General features: G+C 49.0%; 3 protein-coding genes across 6 annotated transcripts in view; 1 reads left to right on the top strand and 2 right to left on the bottom strand.

Moving 5' to 3' along the window:
- The first annotated feature begins 6,755 nt into the window (after positions 1-6,755).
- On the top strand, positions 6,756-10,027 carry CYP8B1 (cytochrome P450 family 8 subfamily B member 1). Its single transcript, NM_001434970.1, has one exon. It carries the CDS (start codon positions 6,906-6,908, stop codon positions 8,403-8,405), a length of 1,500 nt encoding a protein of 499 aa, NP_001421899.1. The 5' UTR covers positions 6,756-6,905; the 3' UTR covers positions 8,406-10,027.
- LOC112443512 (atypical chemokine receptor 2) lies at positions 9,931-21,727 on the bottom strand. The gene is made up of 2 exons (XM_024983340.2): positions 21,279-21,727; positions 9,931-13,005 (listed from the first exon to the last, which is right to left on the bottom strand). The coding sequence occupies exon 2, from the start codon at positions 12,974-12,976 to the stop codon at positions 11,837-11,839; it is 1,140 nt and encodes a 379-aa protein (XP_024839108.1). The 5' UTR covers positions 12,977-13,005; positions 21,279-21,727; the 3' UTR covers positions 9,931-11,836.
- Positions 21,728-23,194: 1,467 nt separating this feature from the next.
- The window catches only part of ACKR2 (atypical chemokine receptor 2), an 87,310-nt gene continuing 84,930 nt past the window's right edge, over positions 23,195-25,574 (bottom strand). For 3 of the 4 annotated variants that reach the window (XM_059879611.1, XM_010817449.4, XM_005222428.5), the window contains one exon: positions 23,197-24,478. In XM_059879611.1, the coding sequence (XP_059735594.1) occupies positions 23,295-24,478 (1,184 nt within the window). In that variant the 3' untranslated portion in view covers positions 23,197-23,294. 4 annotated transcript variants of the gene reach the window in all.

Genomic DNA, 25,574 nt, shown 5'->3' with positions numbered 1-25,574 from the left:
ACCTCCTAACTTTTTGCCATGCAACGTGTGCAATTTTAGTTCCCTGACCAGGGATCAAACCCACACCCCCTGCATTGGAAGCATGGATACTTACCCACTGGACCACCAGGGCAGTTCCTAACTCCTTACTTCTAACACATAAAGAATTCTGAGAAGCATGTCACCACGTAGGTCACCAGATACTCTAGTTCATTGTACTGAAAGAGGATTGGGCCAAATATATTCCATTTGTCTCAGACAGCACTGGACAGGAGCGACAGTGATTGTGACTCACAGTAGTATAACCAGGCTCACTGTAGGAAAGACCATGGTGAGGCTCCACATCCAGAACTAAATGTGTCATTAATCCCTGTGGGGCAAGAAAAACTGGCAATGGCACACACCTCAGCTAAACTGGCCAGTGAGAAATCCAGGGCAATACAATTGTCCATCATCATTCATGCTAGAGAACTTAAGAAAATCAGTGATCTCTGAAAAATGTACAAGAGACTCCAACAGTAACATAAAGCTAAAGGGAATTATGTCAATGTCTAGAAAGTTAATTCTGTTCTGCTGTTTTTTGATGAGGCTGTTCCTTTCTGGAGTCAGTGGCTATTGGGAGGATTCTGAGAACTTTTAAACTAAGATCTGGCCAGTAGTCAAATTGAGGGTAGTGGTAAAAGCCTGCGTTAAATTGGCCAGATATCCTACAGACAAAAGCTAAGCTAGACTAATTATCTCTGCCTCTGCTCCTGACTTCCCAGAGTCTAGGGTGTTTTTGCCTTACAAACTAGGATTGTTTCTCTCCTTCCACAGCCATAGAATCATTACATCTAGTCTCTGGAACAATCACTTCACCTTTTCCCCAATCCTCCCCACGTCTTCTCACACTATATGCTACAGCTCATCCCTAGTTAGCTAAGAAGTTCCTTTCTTATATAATGTATAACACCCAAGACCATCTACCACCCTGTGACATGTGAGCCATGCCAAGACCACATTAGAATTATCACCTTGTAAATTCTTGATCACTCTTTGTGACCTCATGAATTATATAGTCCATGGAATTCTCCAGGCCAGAATACTGGAATGGGCAGCCTTTCCCTTCTCCAGGGGATCTTCCTGACCCAGGGAGCAAACCCAGGTCTCCCGCATTGCAGGCGGATTCTTTACCAGCTGAGCCACCAGGGAAGTCCAAGAACACTAGAGTGGGAAGCCTATCCCTTCTCCAGGGGAATCTTCCTGACCCCGGCCCAGGAATTGAACTGGGGTCTCCTTCATTGCAGGTAGATTCTTAACCAGATGAGCTACCAGGGAATCCCTACAATTATCTATAATTGCCCAAATCTAATTACATCTGTAATTTTTCATCTGAGTACTAATTTCACTATATGCCGTAAACTTTGGTTTTCATTTTCATTCATCTCAAGGTGTTTTCTAATTTCTCTAGTAAATCCTTCTCTCAGGAAAGCATTAGGAAGCTTGTACATAGATTCTTGCAGACTCCATGTTTGTCTTTTCCCCTGATGATTTGGCTATGTATCTTTAATACACCACTGTAATAAATTTCGGTTATGAGTAAAACTATAGGCCAAGTCCTCTGAGTTCTTCTAGGCAATTCTCTGCATGTGAAGGTGGTTCTAGAGATCCATGACATGGGTCATGGGAACTAGACTGCATAACAGATGTTAAGCATTTCGCTTAATTCCTGGCTCATGGTAAATTCTTAATATAAAATTGGTAAAAATTTTAAATGGTAAAAATGTAAGCGGTCATGGTGGCAAAAGGCATGACCAGCAGAGGGCCATGAACAGGACAGAGACCCAAGCTCCCAGATTTACTGCCATAGAGTGTCTCCAGACTGAGGACCCCCAAAGCACCGACCTAAAGTCTCCATTAAGTGCAGGGCGGGGCAGTGGAAATGCCTCATGGGCCTTCCGGCCCCTAGGCCCGAGGTCCCTCTAGCGAGCCCAGAGGACACCTCTGCAGGTCGTTGATCCTCCCAGTTCAGTTCAGTTTAGTCGCTCAGTTGTGTCCAACTCTTTGCGACCCCATGGACTGCAGCACACCAGGCCTCCCTGTCCATCACCAACTCCTGGAGTCTACTCAAACACATGTCCATTAAATCAGTGATGCCATTCAACCATCTCATCCTCTGTTCTCCCCTTCTCCTCCTGCCCTCAGTCTTTCCCAGGATCAGAGTCTTTTCAAATGAGTTCTTCGTATCAGGTGGCCAAAGTATGGGAGTTTCAGCTTCAGCATCAGTCCTTCCAATGGATATTCAGGACTGATTTCCTTTAGGATGGACTGGTTGGATCTCCTTGCAGTCCAAGGGACTCTCAAGAGTCTTCTCCAACACCACAGTTCAAAAGCACCAATTCTGCGGCACTCAGCTTTCTTTATAGTCCAACTCTCACATCCATACATGACCACTGGAAAAACCAAAGCTTTGACTAGATGGACTTTGTCGACAAAGTAACGTCCCTGGTTTTTAATATGCTGTCTAGGTTGGTCATAGCTTTTCTTCCAAGGAGGAAGCATCTTTTAATTTCATGGCTGCAGTCACCATCTGCAGTGATTTTGGAGCCCAAAAAAATAAAGTCTGACACTGTTTCCACTGTTTCCCCATCTCTTTGCCATGAAGTGATGGGACCAGATGTCATGATCTTTGTTTTCTGAATGTTGAGCTTTAAGCCAATTTTTTCACTCTCCACTTTCACTTTCATCAAGAGGCTCTTTAGTTCTTCTTCACTTTCTGCCATAAGGGTGGTGTCATCTGCATATCTGAGGTTATTGATATTTCTTCCAGCAATCTTGATTCCAGCTGGTGCTTCATCCAGACCGGCATTTCTCATGATGTACTCTCCATATAAGTTAAATAAACAGGGTAACAATATACAGCCTTGACGTACTCCTTTCCCCATTTGGAACAAGTCTGTTGTTCCATGTCTGGTTCTAACTGTTGTTTCCTGACCTGCATACAGATTTCTCAGGAGGCAGGTCAGGTGGTCTGGTACTCCCACCTCTTTCAGAATTTTCCATAGTTTATTGTGATCTACACAAAGGCTTTGGCATAGTCAATAAAGCAGAAATAGATGTTTTTCTGGAACTCTCTTGCTTTTTTGATGATCCAACAGATGTAGGCAATTTGGTCTCTGATTCCTCTGCCTTTTCTAAATCCAGCTTGAACACCTGGAAGTTCACGGTTCATGTACTGTTGAAGCCTGGCTTGGAGAATTTTGAGCATTACTTTGCTAGTGTGTGAGATTGAGTGCAATTGTGCAGTAGTTTGAGCATTCTTTGGCATTGCCTTTCTTTGGGATTGGAATGAAAATTGACCTTTTCCAGTCCTGTGGCCACTGCTGAGTCTTCCAAATTTGCTGGCATATTGAGTGCAGCACTTTCACAGCATCATCTTTCAGGCTTTGAAATAGCTCAACTGGAATTCCACCACCTCCACTAGCTTTGTTCATAGTGATGCTTTCTAAGGCCCATTTGACTTCACATTCCAGGATGTCTGGCTCTAGGTGAGTGATCACATCATCATGCTTATCTGAGTCATGAAGATCTTTTTTGTATAGTTCTTCTGTATCTTCTTGCCACCTCCTCTTAATACCTTCTGCTTCGGTTAGGTCCATACCATTTCTGTACTTTATTGAGCCCATCTTTGCATGAAATGTTCCCTTGGTATCTCTGATTTTCTTGAAGAGATCTCTAGTCTTTCCCATTCTATTGTTTTCCTCTATTTCTTTGCATTGGTCACTGAGGAAGGCTTTCTTATCTCTCCTTGCTATCCTTTGGAACACTGCATTCAAATGGGTATATCACTAAAAGTCAGACGTGACTGAGAGATTTCACTTTCCCTTTTCACTTTCATGCATTGGAGAAGGAAATGGCAACCCACTCCAGTGTTCTTGCCTGGAGAATCCCAGGGACGGGGGAGCCTGGTGAGCTGCTGTCTATGGGGTCGCACAGAGTCGGACACGACTGAAGTGACTTAGCATTAGCATTAGCATCTTTCCTTTTCTCCTTTGCCTTTCGCTTCTCTTCTCAGCTATTTGTAAGGCCTCCTCAGACAACCATTTTGCCTTTTGCATTTCTTTTTTGGGGATGGTCTTGATCACTGCCTCCTGTACAATGTCACGAACCTCTGTCCATAGTTCTTCAGGCACTCTATCAGATCTAATTCCTTGAATCTATTTTTCACTTCCACTGTATAGTGGTAAGGGATTTGATTTAGGTCATACCTGAATGGTCTAGTGGTTTTCCCTACTGTCTTCAGTTTAAGTCTGAATTTGGCACTAAGGAGTACATCATTGGAGCCACAGTCACCTCCCGGTCTTGTTTTTGCTGACTTATGTATAGAGCTTCTCCATCTTTGACTCCAAAAAATATAATCAATCTGATTTTGGTATTAACTATCTGGTGATGTCCATGTGTAGAGTCTTCTCTTGTGTTGTTGGAAGAGGGTGTTTGCTATGACCACTGCGTTCTCTTGGCAAAACTCTATTAGCCTTTGCCCTGCTTCGTTCTGTACTCCAAGGCTCCCGGACTGCCCTGCAAGTCCATTGTGATGCCGCCCCCACCATGCCCTGCAGCTGCGGCTGGACTGTGTGAGGCTGAGACTTGCCATAGGCTTGCAGCGCACACTCTGGACCGCTGGGTCCCAGCCACTCCAGAGGGTTGGGAGGGCAGCGCCTGGGCCAACACCCGGGGACAGGCCACCCTTCAGTGGCCCTGGTGGGCTGGCCCCATATACACAAGAGTGGCTGGACCTGCTGGCGTGAGAAGAGTTCAGTGCAATGGTGATTGGTCAGAGCTCAAATTTGCACTGAGCTGGAGACTCCTCCCGCTCTGAACACTCTGGCCACACTGGCCCTCTTGAGATGACCCCGCCACTTGCTTTAGAAGAATGTCCCCTATATCCTTACACACAGCACACATTTACCTGGTCTTGTTGTCCTCCACTAATGATCCTGATCAGTGCAACCTCCCTGATTCCCCATCCTCCTTTGTTCAGCCCTTCTTTGTAGCACTTAACACAATTGTGATTATATGCTTCTTCGGTGGAAGCCATAAACTCCAAGAGGGCAGGGGCCAGGTCTGTCTCATTTAGGGTTGCAGCAAAATTTCTGGTTTAAGTGCACAGCAGGTATCTGTTAAATGGATAGACAAGGCTGTTCCAAGAAAGGAGGAAATGAATGGATGAGTGGGTGTGAGTGAATAAGTGAATAAATGAAGGAGAGAATGAATGAAGGAAAGAATGAATGTAAGGTAGTGGTGGTTGTTGTACAGTTGCTAAGTGGTGTCTGACTCCTTTTTGACCCCATGGGCTGTCCACAGCATTTTTCCAGGCAAGAAAACTGGAGTGGCTTGGCATTTCCTTCTCCAAGAGATCTTCCTGACCCAGGAATTGAATCCATAGCTCTTGCATTATGGGTGGGTTCTTTACTGCTGACAAGCCAGGTGGGGCTGCCATCCATTAAAAACTGAGGGACAGGGACTTCTCTGTTGGTCCATTTGTTCAGACTCCAAGCTCCCAAACAGCAGCACAGGTTTAATCCCTGGTAGGGAAACAGATCCCACAAGTCAAATGGTACGACCAAAAAAAAAAAAAATCCGAATCCCAAAATACAAAAAAATACTAAAAATACTAAGGGACAAAGTCAAGCTCTTTGGACTTGACTCACAGTTTCTGACCTTTTTCTTTTTTTGGCAGACCCTCAGCCTGTGGGGTCTTAGTTCCCTGACCAGGGACTGAACCCGGGCCACAGCAGTAAAAGCAGAGTCCTAATCAGTGGGCCACCAGGGAATTCCCTTTCTGACCATATCCTAAGGATGGGGAGAGTTGTTGGAGCTGAGTACTTGCTGTGGTTGCCCTGAGCAACCAGAGAGGACTTCATGGATGCTGAGTGTGGATATTTTCAGCTCCCTAGTGGGAGGAGCTACACATGGGAGCTCACTCAAGAGAAATCGTATGATTGTCTGAAGAGACAAAGTCCCTGTTTGCAGGTCATTTCAGAAGTTAAAGAGTAACTTGAGGGTTGTCACAACTGGTTGAATTCAGTATGAACCTCATATATTGCTACAATGAGCTAGGCTGCTGAACCAAAGTCTTAAGAGCCAACAGTAGTTTTCTTCTTCTTGGGCCTGCTGACAGGGTCTTAGCCTGACATGTCACTGAAGGTCCCTAGTAAATGGTCAACTCACCTCACCCAAGCCAGGGCCACTGTCAGAAAAAGTCCCTGCTACACTCTGTACCGAGATCCTTCTTGTGAAGTAAAGCAGTTGGTTTGAAGTCCCTATCATCTCTGACATTTCATAATTCCATGATTTACATTCTGTATTTCTTGGTAGAGAAGTGTGCAAGCCAGTTGGCGAGAGACTCAGAGACTCAAGTCTGAGCTTGTGTTTGAAGAAGCCTCTGTTTGGGAGAGTCTGTGGGTCTTTTAAAGAATGAGGAAGAGGTGGATGTGAAACTTAGTAAGTACTTCGTGCATTTCTGTTGAAGAAACTAGCAAATTAATGGACATATGAAGTCAAGAGTAAATAAAGGAGTGAGTGGTCAGTAAGTCACAAGGGCGGGCGTTGGGTCAAAGAAGTCTTGGCAGAGAAAATGCTGGACCGTGTCAGGAAAGGTTGGAACAAAGTCTGAAGCTCTTGCGGGGGCTGTGACCATAGCAAGAGGCTTCCTTCTGGCCTTCCTCCTGCTTCCTCCCACCTGCTCCTCTCACGTGACTAGGTCCTAACAAAATCAAGGGAAAGGGTTTGCTCTCGGGTACTGTCTCACCAGCTTTATTTACAGCAACTTGCAGCCACAGGGCAAGGTCCAGGTAGGAAGTCCTTTCTATCCCCACTTTGTCCTCCCAAATCCTCTGGCACCCAGAGAACAGCACATCCAGAGCTCAACCTGGAACAGACCAGCCATGGTGCTCTGGGGTCCGGCGCTGGGAGCCCTGCTAGTGGCCATTGTGGGATATCTGTGCCTTCGGGGGCTGCTCCGGCAACGAAGACCCAAGGAGCCCCCTCTGGATAAGGGCCCCGTGCCCTGGCTGGGCCATGCCATGGCTTTCCGGAAGAATATGTTCGAATTTCTGAGGCACATGCAGGCCAAACATGGGGACATATTCACGGTACAGCTAGGGGGCCAGTACTTCACCTTTGTCATGGACCCTCTGTCTTTTGGCCCTATCCTCAAGGATGCGCAGAGGAAGCTAGACTTTGTGGAGTACGCTCAAAAACTGGTGCTAAAGGTATTTGGATACCGCTCTGTGCAGGGAGACTATAGGATGATACACTCAGCCAGCACCAAGCACCTCATGGGGGAAGGCTTGGAGGAGCTCAACAAAGTCATGTTAGACACCCTGTCCTTGGTTATGCTGGGGCCCATAGGACCCAGTCTGGGCACCCACCACTGGCGTGAGGATGGCCTCTTTCACTTCTGCTACAACATCTTGTTCAAGGCTGGCTACCTGAGCTTGTTCGGCTACACAAAGGACAAGGAGCAGGACCTGCTGCAGGCAGAGGAGCTATTCCTGGAGTTTCGCAAGTATGACCGTCTGTTCCCCCGGTTTGTTTACTCCCTGCTGGGGCCCCGGGAGTGGCTGGAAGTGGGCCGGCTCCAGCGTCTCTTCCATAAGGAACTCTCGGTGGAACACAACCTGGAGAAGTACGGCGTAAGCAACTGGATCACCTACATGCTTCAGTTTCTGAGGGAGCAGGGTGTCTCCCCAGCCATGCAGGACAAGTTCAACTTCATGATGCTCTGGGCCTCCCAGGGGAACACAGGGCCGACCTCTTTCTGGGCCCTCTTGTTCCTCCTGAAGCACCCAGAGGCCATGCGGGCTGTGAGGGAGGAGGCCACCCGGCTCCTGGGAGAGGTCAGGCTGGAGGCTAAGCAGTCCTTCAAGTTTGGTGCCCTGCACCACATGCCGGTGCTGGACAGTGTGATGGAAGAGACACTGCGGCTGAGGGCCTCGCCCACCCTCCTCAGGGTGGTGAACGATGACCAGATCCTGCAGATGGCCAGTGGGCAGGAGTACCTGCTCCGCAATGGAGACATCCTGGCCCTCTTCCCTTACCTCTCAGTGCACATGGACCCCGACATCCACCCCGAGCCCACCGCCTTCAGGTACGATCGCTTCCTCACCCCCAGTGGCAGCCGAAAAGTAGACTTCTACAAGGCAGGCAAGAAGATCCGCCACTATACCATGCCGTGGGGCTCGGGTGTCTCCATCTGCCCTGGGAGGTTCTTGGCCCTCAACGAGATGAAGCTCTTTATCCTGCTCATGGTCATGAACTTTGACCTGGAGTTGGTGGACCCTGCCACACCTGTGCCACCCGTGGACCCCCAGCGCTGGGGCTTTGGCACCACACAGCCCAGCCACGAGGTGCGATTCCGCTACCGCCTGCGGCCTGCGGAGTGAGCTCTGTCCAAGAGGCCGAAGTCTGGCTGGGGGTGCTCCCCTGGGTCTCTGCCTCCTCTCGCCCACCCCTCTAAAGCCCCAGACCACCCCTTTCCTCTTCCTGCTTGTCCTCCCTGCTCTTTGGCATCCTTCTGATCACCTCACAGGCTGATACTTCTCTCTTGAAAACACCATCTTTCACAGCAGATGCTGCATAACTCGCCTCTCATAGGAAGTCCAAGGAAGGGGAAATAACTGTGGGCAACTCAGTTTGGGGGATAATATATGCCATGATAAATCTCATGCAGTACAGACACCGGTTACAGTGAGTCATATAGCATCTTGCAAACATTGGTCTCCACCCTCCCACTCTGCTTTGCTTGTTTTCCTCAACACTCACCCTGTGGGATTCAGGGCCTAGAACAGTGTCATCCGATAGCCATATGAGGCAAGCCACATGTGTAATTTTTCATCTCCTAGCTGACATATTTTTAAAAGTAAAAAGAAACTGGTGAAATTCATTTTTCTACTGTATTTTACTTGTCCTGATGTATCTAAAATATTAGTATTTCAACAAGGAGTCATACAAAAGTATTAATTAAATATTTTTACATTTCTTTTTCCCTCCAAGATCTGGTCTGTACTTTTTAACCCTTCACACTGAGTGCTCAATAGCCGTGTGGCTTCTGTAATGGACAGAGCAGCTCTAGAAAAGGGTGGCCTTTCATGGAAGAGATATGCAAGGTCCCTCCTCCCTGCCCTCCTCTCCCCTCTGCACCCCCACCTTGGGGTGATTTCAACCCTTCACTTGGTTTCCACAACCATTGCTAAGCTCAGAGCTCTCTCCTACCTCCAGACCCCCAATATCCCCACAGCGATCTCCCAGCACCTCTGATTCAGTTCAGCCCACACAGAACTCAGCATCTGTGCCCCCCCACACACACCTCTGCCCTGAACCACGCCCATCTCCTGATTTCCCTGCCTCTCTGCTCAGGACATCACCATCTACCCCATCCCCTTAGGCAGATACAGAGGACACACCCTCAGCCCCTCCCTTTCTCTCTCCCACAGGGAGAGAGCTCTGTCATCTGACCCCTGTGGTGCCACCGAACCATGGTCCCGCTTCCCCACCCCTGCTACCCTTCTTAGAGCTCAATCCCAGCATCTCTTTCCACGTGGGGCCTGTGGACTCTGTTTACCCTACTGCCAGAGACTTTTTTTTCCAAAAGCACCTCTGAGCATCCCCTTTTTACTTTTCTGGCTCCTCATCACCTCCCCGCAGTTGATATTTAAGTTTTGCCACATGCAGTTCCCGAATTTTCAATCCAGGGCAATTCAACTTTGACAACTTTCTCCAGTGGAACTGTCCGTACAATGCTTGTTTTCACTCTCAGCCCCGGGGCCGGCTATTCCTGGAAGCCTCTTGAACATCACCATCTGGCCAGAGATGGCCTCCTCCCCAGCCCCTCCCTGGAGCACCCTGCCACTGCGTGTATCACAGCCCATCTGTCATGTCATTGCTTTCTGTGTCCTGTTTCCAGCCTCCTGCACCTGCTTCAGACTGCAGCCCACAGGGCTTGGTATCTTATTCCTTCATCTCTGACCTCAATTCCCTAAACGTAGATTAAATTACAGAAACCTGACTTCCAGTCTTGTCTACTTTACTTTGGCTCATGTCCTCCTAGCCTTCATTCCATCCAGCCAAAAATTTTGTTCTGAGCACTACTGTCTGCCAGGCTCTGTGCTGGGTTTTGCAGGTGGCTCTGGGAGGTGGGCAGAGAAGGCAATGGCACCCCACTCCAGTACTCTTGCCTGGAAAATCCCATGGATGGAGGAGCCTGGTAGGCTGCAGCCCATGGGGTCGCGAAGAGTCAGACACAACTGAGGGACTTCACTTTCACTTTTCACTTTCATGCATTGGAGAAGGAAATGGCAACCCACTCCAGTGTTCTTGCCTGAAGAATCCCAGGGACGGGGGAGCCTGGTGGGCTGCTGTCTCTGGTGTCGCACAGAGTTGGACACGACTGAAGCGACAGCAGCAGCAGCAGCTGGGAGGTGGAAGAAAGCAGTGATGCTTTAGAAGCTCAGCAAGAAAGAGACGGCACTGTGGCTCAGGGGCTCCCTGGGAAAGGTTTCTCGGTGGACATATCGGTGCACAGGGAGGATGCCGACCGCGGGAGACATGGAGCATCCAGGCAGGGCATATCCGTCGGGAATCCTTAGGTCGCAGGTAACAGAAGACCACCACCCCAAACTGAAAAGACATCCCTTGGTTCGTGTCACTGTCAAGTGCAGGCTTGGGATGTCCTTCAGCTGGGCCTTGATTCTGGGGCTTTGGCATTGACCCCAGGATCTGCTCACTCACTGCTGTCACCTCCCCTTCTGAAGTTCGAGCTGATGGAGGAGCAGCCTAGACCTCACACCCTCCTGGCTTCTGTTTCATGCCTCTGTTCTAGCATGTTCTAGTCGAGTTGCATTTCACAAGCTCTGCCTGGGCCTGGGCCCATCCCTAAATGAATCACTGTATCAGGGAAACGTAAGGCCAAAGTTGGCCCAAGACCCATACCCCACCCAAATACCACCCAAAGCACAGGACAGAGTGACTCTGGAGTGGTTTCCCAGAGCAGGTAGGACTCAGTTACAAAACAAGGGTGAGGGGATACTTGGCTGGAAAATGACCCCTGTTCCATGAGGGAGCCAACCAGCGAAGAGCAGAGATGGGAATGTGAAGGAAACAGCAACAGGTGTGGTGCCCAGGAAATGAAAAGCCAGGAGAAGGAGTGTCGGGGTGAAATGGTGTGTGGGATTCTGATTGTGAAAAGTCCAGCTTTAAGACTGGACAGAGGTCCTGGATTTGATGGTGTAGGCTCTGAGGGACCCCTGAAGGCTCCTGAGTGAGGGCACGGGAGGCAGAAGGAGGGAGAAGCTCCTGGACCACCAGAAATATGTGTTTACTCTGCCTCCCACCTGCGGACTCTCATGGGTGGAGACCCTCCAGCCCCTCCTGACAGCCAGCCCCTGGAGCCAGCATGAGGACTGTGATATTAAACAAAATTATGATAATATTTTCCCAGCCGAGCTTCAGGGAAAGGGGAAGCCTGGTGGGTGGCAGACATCTGACTACTCTGCAGGGTGTGGGAGTGATGCTGAGGGTGCTGTGGTCAGGGGCTGCTGGGTGCAGCTCAGATGAAAACACGAGCCCGAGGATGGGCAGCACAGAGGTCAGCTGTTAAACTAAGGCGGCCTTTCAGGCAAGCGAGTACGGACTTCGGGAGGGCAGTGAAGGAAGAGGAGGGTGAGGGAGGGAGAGAGCGAACGCTGCTGATGGCTGAGGACTGAGAACTGACCAGTGGGATCAGCAACATGGTCACTGAGGCCTCTGAAGGGAAGATTTCAGTGGATGCACCAAGGAGCTGGGTCCCCTCTGCTCTCATGGACTGTGGTGTGACCGTTCAGGCTGTTTTTCCCTCTGTCCCCCTTGCCGGGGAGCTCTCAGCCAGCCTCTCCCCGAGGTCACTCATGCCCATTACATCTTCCTGGGCCGTGAGCCCGCTACTCTCAGAATAGCTGGACGGCAGGGCCTGTTGCCTTCTGAGCACAGTGGCCAGGAAAGCCTTGAGGTACTGGCGGAAGCGGTGGCTGGAGAAGGCGTAGAGGACGGGGGTGAAGCAGCAGTGCAGGAAGGCGATGCTCTCCGTCACCTGCAGCGCATAGTCCAGGTGCTGGCTGACCCTGCAGTCCCCAAAGACTTGCAGGTCCAGCAGCGAGTGCAGGAACAAGGTGAGATTGTACGGGAACCACAGCACAAAGAAGGCCACCACCAGAGCTACGGCCATCCTCAGGGCCCGCCTCTGGCCCGGGGGCCTCAGACTCACCAGCACAGAGCCAATGCGGGAGTAGAAGAAGATCATGGCAAGGAGGGGGAGGAGAAACCCCAGGAGGTTCTGCTGGAAGCGGAGGAAGAGCTTCCAGATGGTCCCATGTCCCCCAAAATCTGCATAGCACTCCCACACGCCCGGGGAGTTCTCATGCGTCCTCACAAAGACCATGTCAGGAATGGAGACAGCCAGGGCCATAGCCCACACACTGGCTGCAAGCAACAGGCTCTTGGCTCGGGTCCTCAGTCGGTGGTAGGGCCGAGCGCAGACAATCTCCAGGTACTTGTCCAGGCTCATGCAGCTGATGAAGAAGATGCCACTGTAGAAGTTCACGGTATAGAGGGTGCTCACCACCTTGCATAAGACGCTCCCGAAGACCCAATGCCATGCCACAGAGATGCCCCAGAAGGGCAGTGTCACCACAAACAGGAGGTTGGAGATGGCCAGGTTCAGCAGATAGGTCTCGGTCATCCGTCTTCGAGGCACGAACCGGAGCAAGACCGCTAGGAGGAGGAGGTTTCCAACCAGGCCCAGCACAAAGATCAGGCTGTAGAAGACAGGTAGAAAGACTCTGCCAAATGACAGCACCTCGTCCTTCCTGCACAGCATGAAGATCATGTCCTCCAGGTAGTACTCATAGTCATAGAAGGAGCTGCTGTTCTCAGAACTGGCCACCTTGGTGGTGGGCGGCAGAGGGGAGGCGGTGGTGGCCATGGTGGGAGGACGCACCCAGTCCTGGAGCTCTGCGGGCCAGAGAGCAGTGTGAGCCACAGGAGATGGATCCAGGCCTTCCCGCCCTCTCTCCAAACCCACTGGAGCCCCTTTTCTGGGCTGGCCAATAGACTCTCCACATTTACACCAGTACCTGTGGGCTAGCGACTAGGAGTACAAGTGCGGGCAGCCCAAGGCTACCCCGTGATACTGCGGTCATCTTGGGTAGGTGACGTAACCTCAGGTGTTCTCACAGTATTCACTTCTCTTCTTTATTTTATCCCTCATCGTTTATAAAGACTGATACAGTCATTTGTGTCTTCTTTATTATTGAGGGATACCGATTCACCTGGGCTTCCCAGGTGGCACAAGTGGTAAAGAACCCACCTGCCAATGCAGGTAGATGTAAGAGACATGAGTTCTATCTCTGGGTTGGGACGACCCCCTGGAGGAGGGCAGGGCAATATTCTTGCCTAAAGAATCCCATGGACAGAGGAGCCTGGCAGCTTGCAGTCCATAGGGTTGCACAGAGTCGGACATGACTGAAGCGACTCAGCACACACCAATTCACCTGTTTATTGAGTCTGTATAGACTCCTGAGAGTCCCTTGGACTGCAAGGAGATCCAACCAGTCCATTCTAAAGGAGATCCGCCCTGGGTGTTCTTTGGAAGGAATGATGCTGAAGCTGAAACTCCAGTACTTTGGCCACCTCATGCAAAGAGTTGACTCACTGGAAAAGATTCTGATGCTGGGAGGGATTGGGGGCAGGAGGAGAAGGGGATGACAGAGGATGAGATGGCTGGATGGCATCACTGACTTGATGGATGTGAGTCTGAGTGAACTCTTCGAGTTGGTGATGGACAGGGAGGCCTGGCATGCTGCGATTCATGGGGTCGCAAAGAGTCGGACACGACTGAGTGACTGAACTGAACTGAACCCTTCCTCATGTGTGGCTTAAAATTAATCTTATTTGTGTGGTTTGTAATTTTTTTTTTAATTTAATGGCCATGCTACACAGCTTGCAAGATCTTAGTTCCCTGACCAGGGACTGAACTCACACACCTGCAGTGGAAGCACAGAGTCTTAACTGCTAGACCACCAGGGAAGTTCCTTTTTTTTTTTTTTTTTAAATGAGAGCTTCTCTTCAGTGGGCTTGCTTCTTCTATATTTAGCTAGTGTGTCCACTCTGGCTTTGAGCTCTCTTTACTTCTGTCACTTGAGGATTCCCTTGCTTTGGTTATTTTAAAAGTATTTTTTGGGAGAACAAGATGGTGGAGGAGTAGGTAGACATGGAGTACATCTCTCTCCACAGATTCATCAGGAATACACCTTCAGACACAGAAGATCTTGCAGAACAACAGCTGAGAGCAGGCGGAGGACCTGACCACTGGAAAAGAATATATAGAACCATGCAAAATGGAGCCACAGCCAGAGGAATCAACTTTTCTGACTACAGACTACACTACAAAGCTACAATCATCAAGACAGTATGGTACTGGCATAAAAACAGAAATATAGACAATTGGAACAAGATAGAAAACACAGAGATAAACCCACACACCTGTAGCTACCATACTTTTGACAAAGGAGGCCAGAATATGCAATGGGGTGAAGGCAGTCTCTTCAATAAGTGGTGCTGGAAAAACTGGACAGCTACATGTAAAGGAATGAAATTAAAACACTTCCTAACACCATACACAGAATGTATTAAAGACCTAATTGTAAGACAAGAAAGTATAAAACTGTTAGAAGAAAACATAGTCAGAATCCTCTAAGATGTAAGTCACAGAAAAATCCTCTATGACTCACCTCCTAGTGTAATGGATATAAAAACAAAAATAAACAAATGGGACATAATTAAACTTTAAAGCTTTTTCATAGCAAAAGAAACTATTAAGGTGAAAAGACAACCCTCAGAATGGGAGAAAGTAATAGCAAATGAAACAAGTTACAAAGGATTAATTTCTAAAATATACAAGCAGCTCATACAAGTCAATACCAGAAAAACAAATAACCCAGTCAAAAAGTGGGAAAAAGACCTAAACAGATATTTTCCCAAAGACATAAGATAGATAATAAATACATGAAAAGATGCTCAACATTGTTCATTATTAGAGAAATGCAAATCAAAACTACAATGAGATATCACCTCACACCAGTCAGAATGGCCATCATCAAAAAACCTACAGACAATAAATGCTGGAGAGGGTGTGGAGAAAAGGGAACACTCTTGGACTGTTGGTGGGAATGCAAATCGATACAGCCACTATGGAAGACAGTCGGAGATTCCTTTAAAAATTAGGAATAAAATCACTATGTGACTCAGCAATCGCACTTCTAGGCATATACCCTGAGGAAACCAAAACCGAAAAAGACACGTATACCCCAATGTTCACTGCAGCACTATTTAGAATAGCTAGGACATGGAAGCAACCTAGATGTCTATCAACAGATGAAAGGATAAAGAAGCTGTGGTACATATACATAATGGAATGTTGCATGTGTGCATACTAAGTCACTTCAATCGTGTCTGACTCTTTGGGACCCTGTGGAATGTAGCCTGCCAGGTTCCTCTGTCCATGGGATTCTCCAGGCAAGAATACTGGAGTGGGTTGCCATGCCCTCCTCCAGGAGATCTTCCCCACCCAGGGATCAAACTCGCATCTCCTGGGGCTCCTGCATCTCCTGCATTGCAGGCAGATTCTTTACCACTGAGCCATCAGGGAAGCCCATGGTGAAATATTCCTCAGCCATAAAAAGGGATATGTTTGAGTCAGTCCTGACGAGGCAGATGAACCCAGAGCCTATTATACGGAGTGAAGTAGGTCAGAAAGAGAAAAACAAATATCATATACTAACGTATATGGACGGAGAAGGCAATGGCACCCCACTCCAGTACTCTTGCCTGGAATATCCCATGGATGGAGGAGCCTGGTAGGCTGCAGTCCATGGGGTCACGAAGAGTTGGACACGACTGAGCGACTTCACTTTCGCTTTTCACTTTCCTGCATTGGAGAAGGAAATGGCATCCCACTCCAGTGTTCTTGCCTGGAGAATCCCAGGGATGGGGGAGCCTGGTGGCTGCCGTCTATGGGGTCACACAGAGTCGGACACGACTGAAGCGACTTAGCAGCAGCAGCAGCAGCAACGTATATGGAACATAGAAAGATGGTACCGATGAAATTACTTGAAGGGCAGCAATGTGGAGACACAGACATAGAGAGCAGACTGATGGACACTGCGGGGGTGGAGGAAAAAGGAGAGCATGGGATATATGGGCTATATGGAGAGAGTAACACGGAAACATACATTACCATATGCAAAATAGATAGCCAATGGGAATTTGCTGTATGACTCTGAGAACTCAAACCGGGGCTCTGTAACAACCTAGAGGGGTGTGGTGGGGAGGGAGATGAGAGGGAGATTAAAGAGGGAGGAGACATAGGTATGCCTGTGGCTGATTCACGTTAATGTTTGGCAGAAACCAACACAATACTGTAAAGCAATTACCCTTCAGGTAAAAGTAAATTTATTTTTTAAATATTTTATGTATAAATACTTAGGTTTATGTCAATAATTTCATTTGTAAATATTCAATATGTTAAAAATATTTTATCTCCTCCTTCTAGGTTTGCAGCAGAAAGGTATGAACCATCATGTTGATAGACTCAGAACCTACAAACCTACTAATTCCTCAGTTTTACCATCTTTAAAATGATATTAATAATTGTGCCCATTTCATGGGGTTCTCGTGAGGCTTAAACGTGATCATTCAGGCAGAGCATTTCAAGCTCTATGAAGAATGCCCAGGACATAGGAGGCACTCAGCACACATTCGCTTAAATTACTGCTTTGCCCAGAAGTGAATTCACCACCTTCCAAATCAGCCTCTTTTCCTCTATCTAACTGAACACCCACCACTAGCTACTCGGTCTCCTAAGACTGAACTGTAAGACATCGCAGACCCCTTCCTTGCAGCCCCATCACCACCCCAGGTGGCTCTACCTCCACACTGATGTCCTCAGGTCCCATTAAAATACACACATGATAAAAATATAATACTCTTTTAAAAAAATTAATACAAATGAAATATATATATGAAACAACCTCACAAAGTATACAAACATATGCTATGAAGGAGTACAAAGAGGTGAAAGGCAGGTAAGAGACAGGCAGAGGACTCACGACAGTGGCCACCTGGGTAGGAGAAGCCAGCGACATGGGATGGAGCAGGTCACTGTTTAAGGTCAAGTTCCCCTGGACAGCAGTTTCCCAGGTTTTAGTTGTACTGTTAAGCGTAATTTTTAAAAGAAAGCCTCACATGAACCAGTGTAAAAAACCCTGTCATGAACCAAGGATTATGCTCAGTCCTGTTCTGTGTTCTACAAGGAGAGAAACTTCATGTTCAACACATTAAATTGTTCACCGATGGAGAGAGGAAGGAGATAAAAAAGAATTTGTTGGCCAAACAGGCACCCATGTGCAGTCACCAGAATAAGGCCTGTAGGCTGGTAATGGTAATGGGCCACAAACCCCGAAATACAAATCAACTCTACCTTGTTCCTCTGCATTTTAGTTTTTATTCTTTCAGGGGAGGAGGAACTGTACTGCATGGTTTGTGAAATCTTAGTTCCCTGACCAGGGATCAAACCTGGGCATTCAGCAGTGAGAATGCTGAGTCCTAACCACCAGATCACCAGCAAATTCCCTGTTTCTTATCCTATGATTGTAAATGAGGTTTAACTTTTTAATGTGTTCAGTGCCAGTCTGTATTTCTTCTGTGCATGATTTATTGTTTTAATGGGTGGGATTCTCATATTACAAGAGGTTTTCTATAGTAAGATTTTAGCTTTTTGCAGATATACTGGAAATACTGTTCCCAGTCCTTTCTGGTAGAAATTTTGTATGTTATTTTTTCTTCCAGGTAGAATTTTGAAGGAAATGTTGATTCAGGTCCTCAGCTGACTCTTCCAGTATCCATGACACTGTGACCCATTGATGGAAATACACATTCTGCGGAGGCTGAACCTCTCCCAGGAGTCCTCCTACTCCTTGAGCCTCTGCCCCACCCTTGGGCTTCTGTCAACTGGCCTCTGGGCCAGAGATTGGGGAAAGATAAACGCCCTATCCCCACCCCAAGGCCTCAGCCTGGGCGGCTTTAACTAGGGCTGGGCTCTGCTCCTGACTGGACTTGAGAACTGGGCCCTGTGCCTTCATTCCTGGTCTTCCACTCCCTTCCTGTGCATCTGGGGTCTCCTGTGTGTGAGCCCCTGACTTTCCTGGGCAGCAGTCATGACATCCTCCGGCACATGGCTGGTTTGTGAGTCTGAGTTGCTGGGGTTGGGAGGAGGGACTGCCCTTCTGTACGTGGGCCTAATTAGGGTTTTCAGTCAGGAAGTTGTTGTTATTTAGTCGCTAAGTCATGCCCAACTCTTTTTGAGGCCCCGTGCACTGTAGTCCACCAGGCTCCTTTGTCCATGGGATTTCCTAGGCAAGAATACTGGAGTGGGTTGCCATTTCCTTTTCCAAGGGATCTTCCTGACCCAGGGATTGGATTTGCGTCTTCTGCATTGGCAGGTGAATTCTTTACCACTGAGCCACCAGGGAAGCCCAGTCAGGAGTTACCACTAATTAAATAACAGCTCTTCTAGTCTGTCAGCACTGACCTTGATCCTGATCTGGCTTCTCAAAGTCCCTGTCTTTTACTTTAATAAACAACCAAATCTGATGATTGTTTTGATCAAAGCCAGAGGTCAGGGTCAGCATGCCCCAGCTGGACGAGATCACCTTTACAAGGCTCCCTTTACCTGGAACGCTCCATTCTTTTTCTCTGGGGGCTACAAGCCTCCTGATCTTTCACCCTGGGACTCTTTCCACATTCTTTTAACCTCTGGGGCCACAACCCCTCCTGTCCCTTCATCAATACCAACAAAGATGACAACAGCAATAAGCATTCCTGTACTCACATGACAACTGGCCAGGCATCTTCTTATCAACTGTGGTAGTCCTATAAGGCAAACCAGGAAGGACCCACCAGCCCCGCTTAACCCAGGAGCAAAGTAACTTCAGCACAGTTACACAGGAAGTCACTGGCTGAACTGCATCTGGATCCAAGGGCTTCATCCTCAGCAACAGTACCGTGGCCCTAGCCCCATCTCATTCTCTGCCTCTCTTCTGCCCTGTCTAGCAGTTATCAAAAGGACCCACTTGAGAGAGGTATGATTTGAGCTCAGGAGGTCTTGGTTGACCGGGGTTCACCCTCACTGGCTAGTCTTATCTTTGTAGATTCCACCATTAATCACCTGAAGGCTTTATGGAGCCTCCTTGGGAAACACCTTCTCTATGGTCAATGGAGTGGCCTCCCCAAATATCCACATCCTAATCCCTGAAACCTGTGGATATGTTCCTTTATACGTAAGAGTGACATGACAGATGTGGTTAAGGACCCTGAGCTAGGGAGAATACCCTAGATTATCCAGGTGGGGCCACTGTAACCACAAGGGTCCTTTATAGGGGAGGTAGGATCTTCCTGGGTCGGGAAGATCCCCTGGAGGAGGGCATGGCAACCCCCTCTAGCAATCTTGCCTGGAGAATCCCCATGGACCGAGGAGCCTGGCGGGCTACAGTCCATGGGGTCACAAAGAGTCGGACATGACTGAGTTACTTTATTAAGCACAGGAGTGTCCGAAGCAGAGAAGGGAATGTGACTATGGAAACAAGTCAGAGGGACTGGGTTCCAAGACAGGGGGTGCAGGTAGCCTCTAAAGGCTAGAAGAGGCAGGGAACAAATCCTCCCTGAGCCTCTGAAAGGAACATGGTCCTGATGACCCATTTTAAGACTTCTGACCTCCAGAACTTTAAGATCGTACATCTGTGCTGTTTTAAGCCACTGAATTTGTGGTAATCTGACACAGTGGCAATAGGGTCACTTCCTGTGACCCTCGAGTGCCCTCTGAATCTCAGACTGAGAGAGTGAGACTGCATGGTGTCTACCTCCTCCAGCTTACAGGTGGGGAAATGGAGACTCACTGAACAGGAACTACTTGTGCAAAGCATACAGTGAATCATCAGAGGCTGTGTTGAGCCATGGACCCCATGTTTCTGACTGCCCTTCATGTCTCTGTTACCCCACTCCTAACTGTCCCTCAGGCTTGACCATTTAAAGGCATAACACTTTGCATTCATATAGAGACAAAAATTTATGGAACAGAAAATAACATGTGTCTTGTTGAAGGTTTACAGGAACATCTGAGCAATCCCATGTGGATAATTGCAAGAACAAAGGATTACCCTGTCCCCACCAGGGTCTGGCTGACACCCAGATGTCTGCAACATCCAGTCACACCCCCTCCCCTTGGGGTGTAAAAAAAAGCCTGAATTCTAACTTAGGAAAGATGGTTCTTTGGGATACGAGTTGACCGTCTTCTTGGTCTGCAGGCTTTCTGAATAAAGTTTCTATTCCTTTGTCCCCTGTTGTGTGCAGCAGCAGCACAAGCTCAGACTCGCTAACAGAACTGGTGATACCCTTTTCCCCCAGCTCCCTTTTTTAACATGAACCAAACTTGAATTTGAGGGTGAGCTTCTGATAGTGGGGCTTCTGGCCTCATCAAGGGGTGGCAGAGGAGATTCTAAGTCTGCCATACGCTGGGCCTGGCTTGTACTGGCTGGCGAGAGTCAGTGATGCAACATGCGGGAGGCCTGCAGCAAACGATCATGGAATTAACCAGCTCCACCTTCAGTGATAAGTCAGTAGCTTGAAACGGGTTACAGTGGGAACGTTTATACCACGGCAAAGGCCGCATACTGGGCCTTCCCCTCCCTCGCTCGCCACTGCTGAGTTGGTTGTTAAACTTTTACCAGGACCCCGATCTGGACCCCATGGAGCCTGGCCAGACCTGCCTGTCTTGCTGTCTCCCTGTCTGTGTCACCTCCTTGTCCCCCTTTCACATCAGCCCCACAGCTGCCCTCCTCCCCAGCCGAGGGCCCTGGAGGTCACGGTCACATGCAGGCCCCTGCCAGGCCCCCAGAGCACTCCCATGCTGTGTGCTGCCTACAGTGCAGCTGAGACCAGTGAACAAACAAACAAGATCAAACGTGACCCCAAGAGGCCACACCAGCTTTCATAATATAAAACAAAGAGTAACACTGGAGATCACTTCAAGTGGACACTAATTCTGCTGGCTCCCCTGGAAAAGGATTTGGAAATTATAACCTTTAAAAAGGCCACCTTAATGCTCCCCTCCCAGAAGCCTGCCTGGGCCGCTAGCCTGGTGAAACCCCCTTCCCAGCCCCCCGAGCACTCACAGAAGGTTGCTCCTCAGCCTCAAATCCACCTCCCCAGATTCACAGTCGCCGTGTGAGGATCACCTGCCTCCTCTGCTGGACTGGGGATTCCCAGAGGTTGGAACTCCCCGGCACAGGCTAGCATCTGAGAGGTACTCAACAAATGACCATGGAATTAATTAGCATAGTCAGGCCTCTCTCTCTCTCTCCCTACTCTGCCTCTTTTCCTGGCCTGCTTCCTCCCTCCGCCACTGGTGCCCTGCATACAACGGAACCAAAAGCCTCCTTTCTTGAGTTATTAATACTTCCTCAGCCTGGGCAAGCCCTGCCTCAGTGACCTTGGGAGCCAGTGACCATGGAGGATGACCAGCCCACAGCCCCCACTATTTCCACTGTAGCTGAGTTCAAAGCCAATTCCAGCTCCCTGTGACCTCCCTGTGACCACCACACACACCTCTCCCCCACCCCCTCCCCTCTCTCAGAAGTCTCCTCTGACTGCTTTGAGAGGACAGTGGTAGAGATGGAGTCCCAAGGTCTGGACTCATCTTGGCTCAGCTAGCAATAGGACCTCCGCCCCCACCCGATGATAACTCCAGCATTTCCAGCCTGCCTTCCTGGCTCAGCTGTGGCTGGAAAAGCTGAGGCTGGTGTTGTGAAGTGACTCACACTCTGACTGCAGTGTCAGGCTGTGGAAAGTGCCCTGGGGTTGGGGAACCGGTAACTGCACTGGGATCTCTATTTTCTTCCTCCTGGGTTCGGCAAAACATCAGATATTAAACTCTATTTCTACATATAACCACCAGAGCAACAACAACAACAATACCCACCACTTACATAGCACTTACCGTGGGCCAAGCTCTGTTCTCAGAACCTTACATGTATTCATTCATTTCAGCCTTGCAATACCACTCGGATACTACTGCTATCTCTATTTTGCCTGTGAGTAAACTGAGAGAACATTCCTGAGGTCACACAGTTAGTAAGTAGGGGAGTGGGGATTTGAACCCAGGCCCAGAGTCTGGGCTAGCTCATTAAAAGATAGGGGTGAAGGCTGGAGACTAGAAATGGAAAAGTGATAGGAGACCATGCTGCCATGGCTCAGGATGCCTGAATGGAAGGCTGCTTGTGGGGCTGACGGTATGTGAATGAAAAACAGGAAAAGCAACTGGGAGCCACATAAGGACAAGAGGGAAAAGGTCCAGGGCCATGGGAATGGCACGCAGGGAGAGAATTCAGGAAAGACCAGCTCAGGTCTGACCAGCTCAGGGTCAGACCTCAGTGGAGAGGTCTCCTCTCCACTGCACAGTGTGGGATGCCTTTAGGCTTAAACCTTCAGGCCCTGCAGCCACAAGACAAGGTCAGGGCTTTATCCAGAGCCCTTGAATTCCACGAGGCTGTTTTCTCATCATAAAGTAAATAAGACTTACGGCAAAGACAAGGGATTCCGTGGGATTAAATGTGGTACAGCTATTATAGCAGCTAACACCATGGACACTTGACAGTGTGCTGGGCACAGGAACAAGGAGCTTCACATACATTAACCTATTTAATCCTAATATTAACTTATAGAAATTAAACATGATTATTAGTCCTGTTTTATAGCTATGAATACTGAGGCACAGAGACTAGGGAACTGGCCCAAGAGCAAGTGAGTAGCACACCAGAAACTAAAATCCAAAATTCATGCCTGTTTTTTTTGGACCATGCAGCATCGCTTAGCTCCCTGATGGGGGGCTGAACCCATGCCCTTGGCAGTGAAGGTGCAGCATCTTAACCACTGGACTGCCAGAGAATTTGCCAGAGTCCATATTTCTAAAACCAAAAATTACATTCCCTCTCAAAGAAAACAACAAGTGAGTGGTAGTCCCACCCACCCCCAACTTCATCATCAAGTTTTATGTGTGTTACGGTACACACTAACCTCATAAAGACTTTTTGAGACAAGCACTATTATTATTTCCATTTTACAAATGATGAACTGAGGCTCAGGGAGGGAGAGTAACAATCGCAAAGACACACAGCAAGTATACCACAGGATTAGGAATCAAGTCTCAGCAGTCCGCTTGAGATCGAGAGCCTTGTCGGGGAGCTCTCAGCCGGCCTCTCCCCGAGGTCACTCATGCCCATTACATCTTCCTGGACCGTGAGCCCGCTACTCTCAGAATAGCTTGACGGCAGGGCCTGTTGCCTTCTGAGCACAGTGGCCAGGAAAGCCTTGAGGTACTGGCGGAAGCGGTGGCTGGAGAAGGCGTAGAGGACGGGGGTGAAGCAGCAGTGCAGGAAGGCGATGCTCTCCGTCACCTGCAGCGCATAGTCCAGGTGCTGGCTGACCCTGCAGTCCCCAAAGACTTGCAGGTCCAGCAGCGAGTGCAGGAACAAGGTGAGATTGTACGGGAACCACAGCACAAAGAAGGCCACCACCAGAGCTACGGCCATCCTCAGGGCCCGCCTCTGGCCCGGGGGCCTCAGACTCACCAGCACAGAGCCAATGCGGGAGTAGAAGAAGATCATGGCAAGGAGGGGGAGGAGAAACCCCAGGAGGTTCTGCTGGAAGCGGAGGAAGAGCTTCCAGATGGTCCCATGTCCCCCAAAATCTGCATAGCACTCCCACACGCCCGGGGAGTTCTCATGCGTCCTCACAAAGACCATGTCAGGAATGGAGACAGCCAGGGCCATAGCCCACACACTGGCTGCAAGCAACAGGCTCTTGGCTCGGGTCCTCAGTCGGTGGTAGGGCCGAGCGCAGACAATCTCCAGGTACTTGTCCAGGCTCATGCAGCTGATGAAGAAGATGCCACTGTAGAAGTTCACGGTATAGAGGGTGCTCACCACCTTGCATAAGACGCTCCCGAAGACCCAATGCCATGCCACAGAGATGCCCCAGAAGGGCAGTGTCACCACAAACAGGAGGTTGGAGATGGCCAGGTTCAGCAGATAGGTCTCGGTCATCCGTCTTCGAGGCACGAACCGGAGCAAGACCGCTAGGAGGAGGAGGTTTCCAACCAGGCCCAGCACAAAGATCAGGCTGTAGAAGACAGGTAGAAAGACTCTGCCAAATGACAGCACCTCGTCCTTCCTGCACAGCATGAAGATCATGTCCTCCAGGTAGTACTCATAGTCATAGAAGGAGCTGCTGTTCTCAGAACTGGCCACCTTGGTGGTGGGCGGCAGAGGGGAGGCGGTGGTGGCCATGGTGGGAGGACGCACCCAGTCCTGGAGCTCTGCGGGCCAGAGAGCAGTGTGAGCCACAGGAGATGGATCCAGGCCTTCCCGCCCTCTCTCCAAACCCACTGGAGCCCCTTTTCTGGGCTGGCCAATAGACTCTCCACATTTACACCAGTACCTGTGGGCTAGCGACTAGGAGTACAAGTGCGGGCAGCCCAAGGCTACCCCGTGATACTGCGGTCATCTTGGGTAGGTGACGTAACCTCAGGTGTTCTCACAGTATTCACTTCTCTTCTTTATTTTATCCCTCATCGTTTATAAAGACTGATACAGTCATTTGTGTCTTCTTTATTATTGAGGGATACCGATTCACCTGGGCTTCCCAGGTGGCAGAAGTGGTAAAGAACCCACCTGCCAATGCAGGCAGACGTAAGATATGTGAGTTTGATCCCTGGGTTGGGACAACCCCCTGGAGGAGGGCAGGGCAATATTCTTGCCTAGAGAATCCCACGGACAGAGGAGCCTGGCAGCTTGCAGTCTATAGCGTTGCACAGAGTTGGACACGACTGAAGCGACTCAGCACACACCAGTTCACCTATTTATTGAGTCTGTATACCCTTCCTCACGTGTGGCTTAAAATTCTTCTTCTTTGTGTGACTTATAATTTTCACTTTAAGGTCACACTGCATGGCGTGGGAGATCTCAGTTCCTTGACCGGAGACTGAAACCACACCCTTGTAGTGGAAGCACAGAGTCTTAACCACTGGACTACTGGAGAAGTCCCAATTTTTTTTTTTTTTTCTTTTTTTCCAATTTTTTTTTTAAAAGAGCTTCTCTTCAGTGGGCTTGCTTCTTCTGTAAATAGCTAGTGTGCCCACTCTGGCTTTGAGCTCCCTTTACTTCTGTCACTTGAGGATTTCCCTTGCTTTGGTTATTTTAAAAGTATTTTTTGGGATAACAAGATGGTGGAGGAGCACGTGGACGTGGAGTACATCTCTCTCCACGGATTCATCAGGAATACACCTTCAGACACAAAAGATCTTGCAAAACACCAGCTGAGAGCAGGCAGGAGTACCTGACCACTGAAAGAAAATATATAGAACCACGCAAAACTCGGTAGGACGAAGGAAGTAGGGGGGAAAGAGGAGAGTG

This window comes from Bos taurus, chromosome 22 (genome assembly GCF_002263795.3).
Source record: "Bos taurus isolate L1 Dominette 01449 registration number 42190680 breed Hereford chromosome 22, ARS-UCD2.0, whole genome shotgun sequence".
NCBI classification, from domain to species: Eukaryota; Metazoa; Chordata; class Mammalia; order Artiodactyla; family Bovidae; genus Bos; species Bos taurus.
The sequence above is the reverse complement of the archived record's forward strand: the minus strand, read 5'-3'. Positions and strand labels throughout refer to the sequence as shown.

Excerpts from the sequence above, each read along its gene's own strand:
- CYP8B1 (NM_001434970.1), top strand. The coding sequence starts at position 6,906 with ATGGTGCTCTGGGGTCCGGCGCTGGGAGCCCTGCTAGTGGCCATTGTG.
- LOC112443512 (XM_024983340.2), bottom strand. The coding sequence starts at position 12,976 with ATGGCCACCACCGCCTCCCCTCTGCCGCCCACCACCAAGGTGGCCAGT.